The sequence below is a fragment of the Leptodactylus fuscus genome, chromosome 2, assembly GCF_031893055.1.
Source record: "Leptodactylus fuscus isolate aLepFus1 chromosome 2, aLepFus1.hap2, whole genome shotgun sequence".
Lineage (NCBI taxonomy): Eukaryota > Metazoa > Chordata > Amphibia > Anura > Leptodactylidae > Leptodactylus > Leptodactylus fuscus.
In genome coordinates, this window is record NC_134266.1 from 221,913,213 (window position 1) to 221,929,588 (window position 16,376).

Below are 16,376 nucleotides of genomic sequence, written 5' to 3' on the forward strand. Positions count from 1 at the left end.
TCTGTGCCTGTGTGGCTTCATTGCAGGCGCGAGATCTGAGAGGCAGTGAAGGAGGGGCGGGCCAGACGGGAGAAGGAGGCGTGGTTTTCTCAGCACAGCGCTGCTCTCCTTTTGCTTCGCACAGACAGGACAGGGATGGGACCTCTCATATTTGGAGGAAAAAAAGTGCGTCTTATAGTCTGAAAAATACGGTATACTGATTGTCTTCTACTTAGGTGCAGCAGATACGTCATCTCCACCATAAATATCCTGTGGTTCTCCAGCTGTCCTCACTGCCAGGAGCACTAAAACATATAGCGGTATAAGAGCTGGGGAGACACAATGGCCTATATCTGAAAGGCATTCTGTTATGACAGGATGGGTGTGCCCTTAAGATGAGGAATTTAGATTGGGAACCCTACTGGGAAATATTGTACCAAAATTATGGTGCAGATTGGTTCATTTTGAGGATAAGGCCCCACATTGCGAGCCTCAGCAACCCCCCCCCCAAAAAAAAAACAAAAAACAAAATACAAACAAAAAAAACACATTGCGTTTTTTTTCCCGCAGCATTTTTCACAGAAAGTCCACAGAGTTTTCCCCTGTGAACTTTCTGCCCATATTATCAATATAGAGAATGTGCCCCCATTCTGTACCTTGCTCACCACATTGTGGAGCGGAGTGGAGAGAAGACGGGCTGGTGATGCCTTGGCCTGACATATTTATTATAATGCAAATCTATGCCAGGTCCTGACTGGTGCAGATATGTTATATGTTGGGGCCTTATCTTATATGTTGGGGCCTTTATTAACACTGGCATACAAACCGCCTGTCTTAAAGGGATTCTACCATTAGATTTAGGCAAATTTCCCTAATGACATTTAGAAAGGCTTTTCTATCTCTACCATTCTTTAGCTTCTGGCTGACCGAGCGACAGGATGTATTGAGCTCGTAAATACGCTACTGCTGTGCCTCTGAAGATGCTAACACAATACTAGTCAGTAGAAACGCGTCAGGCTATCGGCTTCTGCTAATTATCAGTAGCAGGTTATGTTTGGTGGTTGTGTGGGTTCCTGTTGACATGGTTAATGGTTGAAAAATAAATTGACCTAAGTCACTAGTTGGAAATCACCCTGAGTTTTACACTTGAGAATTTTAGAATTTTAGAACCCCTCTCCCATGTTCTCAATTTAACTCAACAATACTCAGAGTGCCTGTTCTGGTGTGCATGTTTCTGTCAACTATATTCATGCACTAGCATCCACCGTAGAATATCTAGGTGCAACTAGGTATTGGGCATCTGGTTTTTGAGGGTGGTATGGGACTTGGGAGTTTATGACCTGGTTATTTGTTTGAGACAGGGTACACCTTCTGGCTACTTGGCATAATTGCTACACCTTGTCTGGAACTAGTAGGGCAGTTTCCTCTCAACAGGGGTACTGGCCGAGTGTGGGTTAATGTTCAAACAGGGGGCGATATATTCTATATGAGCCTCACACCAATCATGTTGTTCTTTGGGAACGTTTATATTTTATTGAATACACAAGACTTTTAGCGGTACTAATAAAAGTTAGATTTTAGTGTGCACAAATCCCACTAGTTATTTTCTTACAGACTTTATTCTTATATTCTAATTCTATGCACGGAGAACATGGGACGTAACCCCTGTGCTCTGAGCACAGCACCGTCATATCCAGTATCCTGCCTCGTCTGGTGGCTACTTGCCCCTTCATGTTTAGATGCCCTTCTCTTCTTATTCTGTATAGGCAGCAGCATTTCTCACTATAGCACATGCAAATTCAGCGTATGCGCTTTAGTGAGAAGTAATGCTTCCTATGGAGCGAAGAATAAGAAGAGAAAGATATCTACACATGCAGGGGTGTGTAGCAGCCAGAAGAGGCGGGATACTGGAAATGACGGTGCTGTGCTCAGAGCACAGAGGGTACGTCCCATGTGCTCCGTGCACAGAATTAGTATATAAGAATAAAGTCTGTATTTCAAAAACAGCGTTGGATAAAAGCTAAAGGAAGGCAGAGATAGAAAAGCCTTTCGAAAGGCCATTCCATATGGCATTAGGCACATTTGCTTAAATCTAATGATAGAATCCCTTTAATAAATTTGTCCCATATACTGAAGAAAAACTATCTAGAGCTTTACAAAAAGACTTTCTAAAAGAGCTTAGTCTAAGAACATATAAGATCATAGACATCAATACTCCTGGTCACAAAGACATAGTGTTCATTGCGGTTATACTTACTGCTTACTGACCTCTGCACAACATGAATGCTAAATCAGATGCCTGTGTTATATGGACTGCATTATAGTGGCAAATCCAGTCCTGACCCTGGGTCTAATGACTCAAACTATCTGCATCATGGGGATCTGACCTATTGATTTTATCACTGTCACTGCCTTTCTGATCACTGTACATTGTAGTGAGTCTCAAGAGCCTGTATTCCCCCTATAACTGGTACATCAGCACCAGTCCCGGGTAAAATCACCAATAAAAAATGTAATGTTGGAAAGTCCCAAAAAGCAATATATAAAGAATTGAATAAAGACAAAAAAAATGACATGTGCATGTAAGCAACAAACAGCAAACTTGTACGGCTGTCAGCAAAACGCCAGGTTTGCTGTAAGCACATGTATACAGTCCACTTTTGGATAGGTAGCTGAACTACTCAATGACTGTCTATTGTTTTACTACCTGGCAATAACCAAACTTATATCAAGTTTCTTCCCCTCTAAACAGACATAGACAGACTATACAAACATAGAGAGACAAGGACAGGTCATATACACTAGGGTACAATATGGGCGTCATACCTTTAGATGCATATTCTAGGTCTCATTTATCAAAGCCGAGTAACAGAAAATATGGTCATGTGGCCCAAAGCAACTCATTAAAACTCAGCCTTCATTTTCCAGAATTACGATATTGATCACCTGCCTTATGATAAGTCACCAATATTAGATGAGTGGGGGTCCAACATCTGAAACCACCAAAGATTAGATGATAAATGGGTCTTGTATTGATTTCTAGGGGTTCTTCAAGATGGAATCTGCCTGAAGATAGGTCATGTTGATTTTTTTACCCTCTAGCTAGAGGGAAAAAATCTACTCTCATTGAAACGAATGGGAGGCGTTTTTTGAGGAGGATTTTGAGCCGGATTCTGTCTCAAAATCTTCCTGCAAAAAACTTCTGTGAAAAAACAACAGCTGAATTATAATAGTTTGCTAGGGTTTTGCTGAACAGTTTTAATAAATGAGGACTTTGTATTGTGTACATGCCTTCCTCCAATTCTTTCCATAAGAACATCGGAAACAAATGAATATATTACCGAGACAGGAAAAAGTATGAAAATGCCATCATCAAAAGATCCCTTTACATTCTTGCTCAAAGTATTCAGTGCAAGAGCCTATCTCGCCCACACACAGTTGTCTACCATGTAATGTTCTGGATGACTGGTTTTTCTTTGTCTCTGCAGAGAAAAATTTGATAAGATTCTGTACGAGTGTTCATTGTGGCCCTTATACAGACCAGCTATCCCTTACTGAATAGTTTCTGGGATGTATTCTGCTCTGGATGGAATACAAGATGCTGAACGGATAGTGGTGAAGAAACGCTTACAGTTATAGCCTGACCTTATCTGAAACCGATGCAAAATTCTGCATATTAAAGGGGTCTCGAGGAGCTAATATTGATGACTTACTCCATTGACCTGAATATGAATGAGCACAAACAGGCCTCTGACCTGTGAAGCGGAATCCACTTCTGGCCAGAACCCCACACAGCATTTTACAGTCCCATGCACACCTTGTGAAAAAATACACGCTGCGGAAACACTGCGATTTCTCCAAAACCATTGAGGTTTTGGAAATCGCAGCATGTCAATTATACCTACAGAAACGCCGGCAGTTTCTCTATAGGTATAATGGAAGCAGAAAGTCCACAGAAGAAATCTCGGTGGACTTTCTGTGAAAAGCGCTGTAGGAAAAACCAGCCTCTACATGGGGTCTTCTTAGCCTCTAACAGTAAATCTTCGGGAGTTCTGGGTGACACATCTCCATTGATCAGCTCTAAGGATAAGTTAGCAATATGTAACTCCTAGAAAACACTTTTAGGCTAAGTTCACACGGAGTATTTTGGTCAGGAGCGGCTCCCGGAAAAAGAAGTGAGATGCTCATTCTTCAGTCGGAGTTGCCTTGCGAATCTGTCTGAAGACACTCTCTCCTCTGGACTAGGCCCCTTCATTGGGCCCAGCGCCGCACCTCCCATGAGGCGACCTGAAGCGACCGCTTCAGGCGGCGCTATGCCAGGGCCCCAGGGAGGGCGGCATTTTTTCTTACCTAAGCCAAGCTGTCCTGGACTGACTTAGCGCCGAGCGGTGGATTGGGGAGGCCACTGGAGCAGCCTAAAACTGTCTTTGATGACTCTGTGTTACCTGTATAATAAATGATTGCGACTTACTATACACGAACTAGTAGTGTTATAGTATGGAAAAGATCAGGCGTTACAAACACGCGACAATGTGACACCCTTGCATCGTCATACACAGACATACGAGTGCAAAAGTTACAGGAAAAACCTGATGCCTTTAATTTTACATCCCAGTATGTGAATAAGAAGAAAAAGAAAAGAAATGTAGTTGGAGACCATTTGCATATAAATATTTTTTTCTTTATCCTCCCGCAGGGAGAAGAGAGGAAAAAAAATTACATTTACTCATGCAAAAAATGTAAAACCAGGGAAAGTACAAGCGTCTTATTGCAAAGATCCCATTTTGCCGTAAAAATATGTTTTATTGCACCTATTCATCGCTTAGAAAGTTGTGAACCACTTCAGAGTCATTTTGTTATTTCTGCTGTATATACCCTTGTGTTTAGGCATTTCTTACAATTACTTTATTGGATCTTTTCCTTTAGCTTTTGAATCCTATCTATGGGTTTCTGCAATGTTGTCATCCTTTAAAGCTGAGGTAAAAAAGTTAAGACTTGGTTCTTGTGATGACTTTTTGTAAAATTTTTTGTTTCAGCGCTGGCTTGTGCTTTCGACGTATTTCAACGTTTCAGGTTAAGACTTGTTTCGATGACATTTCTTTGAGGGAACCCTATAGTTTCAATTCAGACTGAGCGAATTTGTAGCGGGTAAGACGCACAGAAATGTATTACGTGATAAAAGAAGGCCCAACTTTTAAAAAATAAAAATCGGGGCATTTCGTAGATTAGAACCCAGTTGGCCAAAATGCATTTAGAAGGCCGGCGCCTCAGGGATCAGAATTCGCTGTTTTCTCCAGCAAAACAAAGCTCTCTTCTCTCCCTTTCTGATACCACTGCTGTGGCGATATCAGTAAAGCCAATGAAGGATAGCAGCAAACCATTTCCGTTGACCATTGGGACCATTCCTCATACAGTTGTCACTCTCATCACCACCTCTCTGTTGGAGTTTGAGCTATTTCGATGTTCATTAGGCCGCAGGTGGCTGAGGATGTGTAGGATTGTATAACCACAGTGATGGTTTAAAATAGTCCTAACCCGCTGGCTCCGCCCAGGGCTCCTATCATTGTGAGAAGAATGATTCGTCCGTGAATTCCTTCCCCCAAGCTTTGTAGTCCCACTAATAGGTTCCCCAAGGTCCTTGGTTTTATCATAGTTCAGAACCTTCCATTGCTGATTCACGGCTTGCCATCGCTTAAAGATCCGATAGACCGACGATCCTTCGTGGATTATCAAACCTGTAACGTACAGAGAAACAGACATCAGTATAACTATGGAAATGACGGGGGATAAAACATGAACGTCATGATCATATTAGAAATTTATGCTATTCGCTGCAAGAACTTTACACTCTCGTGTAGCTTGTGGGAGGTCTGAATGGGATTCTCTCTTTTCCTGGACTGTTCCTTTAAAGAGGAGCTTTCATCACCTCAACCAACTCCAGTTCTTAGTATCTGTTGTTGCTCCTCTGATTACAACACGGTAGGAATTTTTTCTCTAGTCCTCACAGTTCTTGAGCAATAAGTGCAGTTAGTTTTGATGCCTATGTAGATTCTGTACAGTCAGGTGGGTGGTGTCAGGCAGGAGCAGACAAGGGGTGTGATTCTGAGCTATGACACTGGCTGTCTCTGATTGTAGCTCTGTATCACCTGCCTGACACTGCTCTCCCGACAGTACAGAGCTTAAATACCACATCAGACTACCAAAACTACCTGCACTTATTGCTCAGAAATGATTAGATCTGAAAAAAAAATTCCAACTGTGCCAGAATCCGTGGAGCATCACTTTTTACTTGATGTACAGACAGATGGACTTCGTGGAAGTGGTGAAAGCTTCTTTTTAAAGTGAACCTATCATGAGAGACCAACCTTACAGATAGGTAAATTAGGGTCACCTGAATCAAACAGTGCTTTACCTTGTGATTCTGTGCCTCTGTTGCTGAAATATCGCTGTTTGTCAATATGTAAATGAGCTCTTTGGAGCAATGGCAGTGCCCTCATTGGTTCAACAAGCTCATTTGGATGGTGACAAATACAGCGCTCTCTCAACAACACAGGCAAAGATTCACAAGGAGGAAAACAGTCTGGTTTAGATGACCCTCTCTTATCTGTGGTTGATAGGCGAGGATCTGGTGACAGACTCCCTTTGAGATTATGATCTGATAGAGTCTATCCATATTTATGCTGCTTTCAATAAGTCAGACTCACCAGTTTTAGGATTTTTCCATAACACAGTGGTATAGGATTTTTTATAGCTAACAATGGCCCCCCGAGGTAACAGAATGGCTAAAGTTTTCCAAATGCTGCTATCAACCCCAGAACTGAAATAAATTGCCTTTTATTTCGGTGGGACAGATTTTTTGCTGGTGCGTTACATACTGTATACCATTACTGGCATCTTCTCTAGCCAAACTGCCAATTTTAGTACTTCTGAAAATGGCAAATGTCTCTGCATCTCTACATATGTCAGCATAACATTGCTCTAAAACACAGCGGAGAATGCCTGCCACCCCGGGGCAATTATTGTGTGATGGATGCTTCATTCCCAATTTACTCTGCTTCAGCAACCATAATATGGCTGAAATATTCGTCACTTAGGATAGAGTTGGGGAAGTTCTTCCACTTCAGTCTATAATGAACACTATTGGACAACCTAACACATTATAGAGCAGGACCTCAAACACATGACTTATCTCTATCCAAGGGCTACATAATGTCATGTTTTCTCCAGCTTGCAGAGAGCAGGTGGTCACAAATATATGATACGATGGCTCTGTTATTGGTTCTGCTAAACATCTATAGCAGAATGTACTGGTATGTCATGAAATTCCATTAAAGGGGCAGGCCATGTAAAATTTTCAATAAAAAAACTCATAGGCCGCTATACAATAGTATAAGTAGTAAAACTTAGTGTACCGATTTCCTATTGCACATGTTTTCACACTTACTGATTCCCTGCTGGTCTCCAGCAATGATGTTCTGAATACAGCCATTCACTAGCTATAGTGTTGACCTGTCAACATCACATCACAAAGATCACCCCTATGAAGTAGAGGTCACATGTCCATGTATGAAGGTCGTCTTTGGAGGCCAAGATATTGCAACCATTGGGGCAGGATCAGCAGGGGACTGGCACTTATTCTAAACATTTGTATTTTACATGACTTGAAAACCCCTTTGAAGAGTTATTCCCGTCATACGTGATGGCCTAGTGCAAACCTCCTTGACCCCTATAGATTCTGAGAATGAGGGGGCCGTAGCATTGCTATTTTAGCGCTGCAGCCACTTCTTTTATTTGTACGCCCAGCTTGTATTTACCATCATTTTTAGGCTTCCTCCACAACAGTCCATCCAGCCTACAACTCGGGTGCCGCTTGGCCACTCTTTTTAGCCACGTACATACTTTACTTAATATTCTTTTGGAAACAACAGGAATGGAGGCAGCCAAGTATATAAAACCTAAAACGCTTTCCCTTAACTTTTCTACAAGTGGCACAGAAGATGAATAAACACTGGACTGTAATTCAGCATCAAGGACGAGTGCCATGTAGTTTTTGCTGCTTTCATTTTATCTGAATTTCTGAACTGTTACCGTCTGTAATGAGTTGTATGTAACCCCCTCCTTCCCATAAAATAAGTCATCAATTGTGATGCCTTTAGCTTCTTCTGCCTTATCTGCTTGATGGCACAGTTTAGTACATTACATTATATACGATAGCGGTTTTGTAGCTTATGATAAATTCTGTTTACATTAAAAATAAAATAGTTATTACATCTGAAACATGGCAAAATTTAGATTCATGAACGTATTCCCCAGTATTCCTCTATCTATACTTCAGTCCATCATAAAGCACAACCAGGCGACGCTTTCTGCCCAATGGTTATATAAACACCTCAGTTATTATATTTACTTTTACATATATATAATGTTTGTATGTATACATACATATAAGTATATATATCTATAAACATACATGTACACATACTGAGTTGAAGCTCGCGAGCCCAATGCAGAATCTATAATAGGTCTGTAATGGGGTCCCTCTTTACCCTGCCATTTATAATATGGTATGTTTTATGTGGTATAGGTCTGCTACACCCCATATAGTTACAGCCCCGTGTATATGGATAAAACAGGCATTGTGCTACAAACAGGCCAACTGGTTTTTGCAATTTTGGTCTATATTCACACTTGCATATTTTGGTCAGTATTTTACATTGGCACTTGTGAGGGTGAATTCAGGTATCTGTGTGCAGTCCTGGTAACACCGTCTGTGTGACTGTCACATTTCCTGGTAACACAATAGCTTGGCTGCACAGAACTCATTACATCACAGTGATCTATATGGATTGTGTTACCTGGAGAGCACCAGGCTGTCCGAATTGGCCCTGAGTCAGAACCACTCCGGACTTTGGCTTAAATACTGAGCAAAATGAACAAGTATCAAAGCGGTCTTAAGCCAGTTTCATAGAAGTGTATTATAACCTTATTCTATGGCCTATGTTATGTTCGGGTGTCCCAGCCCAACCATAAGTATACTGACCCGAACAGATAACATGATAGAAATTTATGATGTTGTGAATTTAGGTTGGGCTGGGACACTGTATGATAGGTACCAAAATGCACCTATAAAAAGATACTGTAAAACTGGCCATGTTCACATTTTGGCGTTATTTTGTGCAACCATCTACTTTACTTGCCCCAAAGCCTCAAAGTTAGCAGAAGACTGTCCCTACCAGCATACACTCCAATGGTACCCTTTTACATAGTATTAAAAAGCATAGTCAATTATGTTTTAATGCCAAAAACTCTGGCATACTATGCCATTTATGCCTTGGGATTTTCTATATAGCAGTCTATAAGTGACATACACAACTATAAGGTATACAGGTGTGCACAAAGCTTTACACAAAGCTTTACACTTTACCCTATAAATGGTACTGTGTATACTATACAGCTCACTCTCCTTTAGATTGTAATCTCTTGTGAACAGGGCTCTACACTCACCGGCCACTTTATTAGGTACACCTGTCCAACTGCTCGTTAACACTTAATTTCTAATCAGCCAATCACATGGCGGCAACTCAGTGCATTTAGGCATGTAGACATGGTCAAGACAATCTCCTGCAGTTCAAACCAAGCATCAGTATGGGGAAGAAAGGTGATTTGAGTGCCTTTGAACGTGGCATGGTTGTTGGTGCCAGAAGGGCTGGTCTGAGTATTTCAGAAACTGCTGATCTACTGGGATTTTCACGCACAACCATCTCTAGGGTTTACAGAGAATGGTCCGAAAAAGAAAAAACATCCAGTGAGCGGCAGTTCTGTGGGCGGAAATGCGTTGTTGATGCCAGAGGTCAGAGGATAATGGCCAGACTGGTTTGAGCTGATAGAAAGGCAACAGTGACTCAAATAGCCACCCGTTACAACCAAGGTAGCCAGAAGAGCATCTCTGAACGCACAGTACGTCGAACTTTGAGGCAGATGGGCTACAGCAGCAGAAGACCACACCGGGTGCCACTCCTTTCAGCTAAGAACAGGAAACTGAGGCTACAATTTGCACAAGCTCATCGAAATTGGACAATTGAAGATTGGAAAAACGTTGCCTGGTCTGATGAGTCTCGATTTCTGCTGCGACATTCGGATGGTAGGGTCAGAATTTGGCGTCAACAACATGAAAGCATGGATCCATCCTGCCTTGTATCAACGGTTCAGGCTGGTGGTGGTGGTGTCATGGTGTGGGGAATATTTTCTTGGCACTCTTTGGGCCCCTTGGTACCAATTGAGCATCGTTGCAACGCCAAAGCCTACCTGAGTATTGTTGCTGACCATGTCCATCCCTTTATGACCACAACGTACCCAACATCTGATGGCTACTTTCAGCAGGATAATGCGCCATGTCATAAAGCTGGAATCATCTCAGACTGGTTTCTTGAACATGACAATGAGTTCACTGTACTCCAATGGCCTCCACAGTCACCAGATCTCAATCCAATAGAGCATCTTTGGGATGTGGTGGAACGGGAGATTCGCATCATGGATGTGCAGCCGACAAATCTGCGGCAACTGTGTGATGCCATCATGTCAATATGGACCAAAATCTCTGAGGAATGCTTCCAGCACCTTGTTGAATCTATGCCACGAAGAATTGAGGCAGTTCTGAAGGCAAAAGGGGGTCCAACCCGTTACTAGCATGGTGTACCTAATAAAGTGGCCGGTGAGTGTATGTGCTTTGTTTTAACCCCCGATGGCAATGCACTGCTAGGTATGTAATATGTCAGTATTATTACAGTTATTAGTAATAAACCTTTGCCCGTATACTTTCAGCTGGCATGTATACGGCATTATCTGCAGAGGGAATATTCAGACTTGTACAAGCTACTATATTCTCAGAAATGGTCTACAGTTCCTTGTAGTCATTTGTGTTTCTTTCTCTTTGTCTCTCAGGCATATCCTGTAATATAGCGTTGACTTTCATTCAGATAAAGGGGAAATAGAAGTAGATATGAGGATGCAGGATTGTGTCTGAAAAGCTGTTTATATCCCTGGTTGATTCATTGTGCCTTTAACTTTCACATTGAGGTTCCTGTAAATTTTGCATAAACCCATAGCTGTAACATCCACTCTCTAAATGCAGCATCTTCTCCTTCAGTTTTACTGGAAATGGAATAACAACTAATATGTCGCTTGTCTAATTAAAGTTTTATGTCGTCGTCGGCTAACCAGAGAATGACTTCACTGTCATATATCATCACTTTATTTGGGGAGACGGGAGCACAACAAATTCATTGCTCAAAAACAGACAATTTGATAAAGAATAATGCAACATATCCTGGCCTTCTCCTCCCTGACCACCAGTACAGCACCAAAAATGCAAAGTAGCAGAACCCTCTGCATTTTTGGTTGGTTTTAGAATAAAATATTTGGTGCCTGTAGTTGAGAGGATGATGATTATTGTAATTGTAACTGCGTGTTTTGCCTCCTATTGTAGGTCATATGACTATTATAGGTGGTCTAATGGCTGTTAATATGGGGCTTTTGCTTTTACTGGGGTTAATACAACGTCTGCTCTCATTGGGTACACTATGGTTGTCATAGTGGTCCTATGGCTGCCGCCACTAGATACCTTAGCCTTCATTAAAAGACAAAAGCAGCTTCTGTTGAAAAGGTTCAGCGCCCTTGGTGTATTGCCATTAATCTTATTCCGCTCATACTACACATGATGACTTCATATCTGAACCGCAGCCTGTTCCCTGGTCACATCTGCCATTAGAAAGAATTCTGGGGACTATAACTTAAGGAAAAAGAGATTTAGGGTGAACAAATTGATAATACCTTAAAGGGGTCCAAGAACATAAATATATTTCAATTTCTACACAATGAAAAGCTAAACATTTGGTATCCATTAGCAAACGATCAAGAAAAGGCTTTCACCATTAAGATGACAAGACAAAATTTTTAAAGCATAACTAAACTTTCAAACAACTTCTGATTTTCTGGACACATTTATGTAATTTGTAATATACTTTAATAACACATTTTGTCTCCTTTCTGTGAAATCCTGCATTTCTTTATTCCTTCCTCTGGTTCTCTATTGAGAGCTATTCTCTGCTTCTCACAGTGTATGATGTATGGGCATGGTGTATGAAAAAAGAGAGAGGGTCACTTCAAGTAGTTATATCTCAGGCAGTATAAAACATAGAAATGGGATTCTGTAATTTTAGGAAAAAAGAGATCCTTTGCAGTTCTATCTGTGTTATCTCCAGAGATATTATCAGTTGAAAACACAGTCTATAGCCTATATTTGCAACTGATGATATTGCTGAAATATGTTTCTTGCTTTAAAATGCTCCAGATATGACTGCTTGAAGTGATCCTCCCCTATTTTCTCTTCAATATGCGCAAGCCCATACTTTGTACACGGTGCAAATAAGGGAACAGCTCTGAATGGAGATTAAAGAAATACAGGATTTCACTGAAAGGAGCCAAAATCTGTTATTAAACCATATTAAAAAATGTATTAATGACACAAATACTGCCAGAAAATTAAAAGTTGTTCAAAAGTTAACTTACACTTTTATTTGCAAAAATGTTTAACTTTTTAATTGTCTACAAATTGATATATGGTTATGTTTATGAGAACACTCCTTTAAATTGACCATAAGCTTTAGAAAATGTTGGTTAAAGCTGAGAATTTTGGCATCAGTGGCCGACCATATAATATGTACAGAAGCCCTCGAGTCTCCCCTGACGCCAGAAGCTGTGGTAGATAAGAATCTTTCATCTGGATTTCAACCTCCCGATTCTTTTGTTCTTGGGAAGACAACTACCGTATTTTTCGGACTATAAGACGCAGGTTTTAGAGGAGGAAAATAGGGAAAAAAATTTTGAAGCAAAAAATGGTAAAATATTTAATATATGGGAGTTGTAGTTTTGCAACAGCTGCAAGGCCACATTGACAGGTGACCCTGTAGCTGTACGGGGATGCATAGAGTGTTTTTTTTTGCGGGGCCAGATGTACTTTTTAGTTATACCATTTTGGGGAATGTCTATTTCTTAGATCACCTTGTATTGAAAAAAAAACAGGAGGTGATTTAGAACTTTTATTTATTTAATATTTTTATTATATATTTTTAAAGCTTTTTTTTTTTTTTTTACTATTTTATTCCCTCCCGGGGGTTTGAACCTGCGGTCACTTGATTGCAAGTCCCATAGACGGCAATACAAGTGTATTGCCGTCTATGGGACATTCTGTATATTAGTATTACGGCTGGTCATAGACCCAGCCGCAATACTAATACAGCAGTGACAGGCCTGGGAGCCTCATTAGGCTCCCGGCTGTCACCCGAACAGGTCGGCTCCTGCGATATCGCCGCGCAGGAGCCGGCCTGCAACTTTACAGGTACGGGGCCGGTGGGGACCAGCCCTGGGGGAGAAGGGGCCGCCGATACTGACCCGGCATCCGCTGTACTAGAGAGGCGGATTCCGGCGAGGGATAGACGCCAGCACAGGTGCCGGGGCCTGAGACATCGCTCCTCTGCCCTGCCTGAAGCCAGCGGCGGGGGGACGGAGGAGCGGAATAGCATCGCCCCTGCCGCTGCTGGCTTCATGCAGGGCAGAGGAGCGCAGCGATGTCTCAGGTCCCGGCGTCTATCACTTGCCGACTTCCGCCTCTCTATTACAGCGGATGCCAGGCGCCACATTCAGACTATAAGACGCACCCTTCTTTTCCCCAAAAATTTTGGGGAAAAAAAGTGCGTCTTATAGTCCGAAAAATACGGTATATAATGTGTATGGCCAGCCTTAGACTAGTTTCACACACAACCGAGTCACAGCCTGTGAAACTTGGTCCATGTGTTCGCTGGATTTACCGGCCTAAACTTCATGATGGGAGCTGGACTATCAGCATATATAACTATGATGCTAGGAGTCCTACTTCCAGGCATGAAGGTCAGTATGGTAAATCCGGTGCACACATGGACCCAATTTCACAGGTGAACTCGGTCGTGTAAATCTAGCCTTAGACTATGCACTCCACTCAAACGCAAAGCAAAATTGTAAAATTTGCAACATACAGTTTCCTTTAAAATTGCAGGCATGAATACATTTTTATGGAATGGAAAGGAAGAAATGTTCCATTATATGAATATACTAAAATAATGAAGTGTACAGGTATAAGATAAGATAAGAAAATCCTTTAATAGCAGTATAATATAGTGTAAGAATATTACAAGTGTAGAGTCTGCTCTTCGCAGATACTTTGTCTTTAGGAATAGGTGGAGATTTTCTGTGATCCAGACTTGTGTGATATAAATCATGTATGCTTGTCCTGATTCTGTGGAAGTGCGTTTGCAGGGGGCCATCTTTCATGCAGTTTGGATTAAATAGGAAATGTCAGACTATAAATATATCTTCTATTTATAAGCACTGTATGTTTAATAACACAATCCAAACAGCTCAGTAATAAGCGACAGCATGATAAACTACATAGGGGCAAATATATAATGTCTCCTTTGTAGGACACCAAGGCCGGACAAATGCCAGGAGCTGGGGGGCAAAAACTAGTTAGCAAAATAATAGTAGCATCTAACGTATGGGCATCATTTCTATTGCCATTGATGGATGGCCACTAGCTGCACATATTATTGCTTTTCATCCATTATGGGTTAAAACATATTTTCCCAATTTTTTTTTTTTTATTAAGAATTCTTAACCATTTTTACCCTGAAGCTTGCAATTTTTTCGCATACATTGCAGACTGCATGTCCTGGTTAGAGAGAAATCTGTCAAAGAAGTTGTCTGATGGCTTCTTCACAAAGCCCTTATCTCTGTTCTCCTAAGGGGTCTTAAAAACTCCTTTAAGGTTCCTTGATCTGAACAGTAATGGTCCAACAACAAGCACAGTTGGTTGGTCATTCACTGAAATGCCTTTGAATAGGTCAATGATCTACTGAATGATGATAAGTCACATTATTCACAGAATGTTGGTTAGTCCATTCATTTACACTATCAACAACAGAATATTCTAGTTACATGATCATTGCATAAAAGACGCGTCAAACAAGTGTTTGCCCAGTAGTCGACTGACCTTTACCCAGTGTATGTGGGGCAATGAGTCGGAGCGAACGTCCTTATGAAAGCTTATGATAATTGGTTTAATAATAGGGTCATATAATGGGGTCTTCAGGCTGAATTACCAATCTAAGAATTCTGCTTACATAAGTGTTTATGGGAGAATGGGATGGAGACAGAGTCATCAGATAGCTTGTTGTGATGGATTTCTCTGTCCAGGACATCTGCTGTTGCATGACCTGTTATTCTTCACATAGCTATATACGATAGATGGCTGTTGGGCAAATTCTCCTTTAATTGGGAGCTATCTTGTCTAACTCCTCAATACACATGCATGCTCGGCTTGGCCAAATGATGTGCACTGAACTAGCAGAGGGGACTAAAGCAGCGCTTTATCTCTCCAAGAACAAAACTATTGGACAATTGAAATCCAACTGACCAGGTACCCCCAGGTACCTGCTGATGGGGACAGTGAGGAGGTCCCATATACATCAGGTGATCAGTCAAATCCATAGTCAGGACTGGTTCACATCTACATTCGGTATTCCGTTTGGAATCGTATGAATCATGTGGAGAGAAAAGTACTTCAAGAAGCACTTTTCTCTCTGCTTGATTCGTGCGGACACCGCGCGGAAAACACACAGACCCCATTATAGTCTATGGGGTCCATGTGGTTTCAAAGCCTAACCGCTTTTTAATGCTTTCAGTATTCCATTCAGGGGGACATAAGAAGCCGCTATTTTACCCTTCTCCTCTCTTGGAGATGCATACTGTAGAATCTAAGTGTCCGCCTAATCTGCTTCAACATCCCACTCTCATGTTCACTACTGATGTGCCCGTTTACCTTATGCTAGGTTCACACTTGTGTTCGGGTTTCTGTTCTTTGAGTCTCCTTGGGGACCCGAAAACCATAAACTCAATCCGACTAAAAAGTGGTTACCTGGTTTGTGCCTGAAAAATATGAAGAGAAAATTCCTACTTGCAGGACTTTTCTCTGCGTATTTTTCAAGCGGAATGGGCAACTGAACCGGACGGAATACTGGTGCAGGTGTGAACCCAGCCTTACTTATATAGTGCCAACATATTCCACAGAGTAACACATTTTTTCTACACTGGGCAAAGTAAAACTGAATTAAACTTCACTTCAATGCTATGTCCTTATAAGCTTGCAAAGTAGTAAAGCTTGGGATACAATAAGGCTGGTCCAACAATACAGTGATAAAAATCCTATCTGGTTATTGTCAGTTTTACTACTTTACTTGGTTTTTGGCTACTCGGCTCTGAAAATTGATATAATGAGGGATCAGCAATATACTGGCAGGAAAAATAGG

General features: G+C 41.4%; 1 protein-coding gene across 1 annotated transcript in view; it reads right to left on the bottom strand.

Annotated features, from left to right (window-relative positions):
* Positions 1–4,582: 4,582 nt before the first annotated feature.
* The window catches only part of MARCHF9 (membrane associated ring-CH-type finger 9), a 193,045-nt gene continuing 181,251 nt past the window's right edge, over positions 4,583–16,376 (bottom strand). Inside the window, exon 5 of the mRNA XM_075265686.1 lies at positions 4,583–5,714. Coding sequence (XP_075121787.1) covers positions 5,386–5,714 — 329 coding nt within the window. The 3' untranslated portion in view covers positions 4,583–5,385. The remainder of the gene's footprint in view (positions 5,715–16,376) is intronic.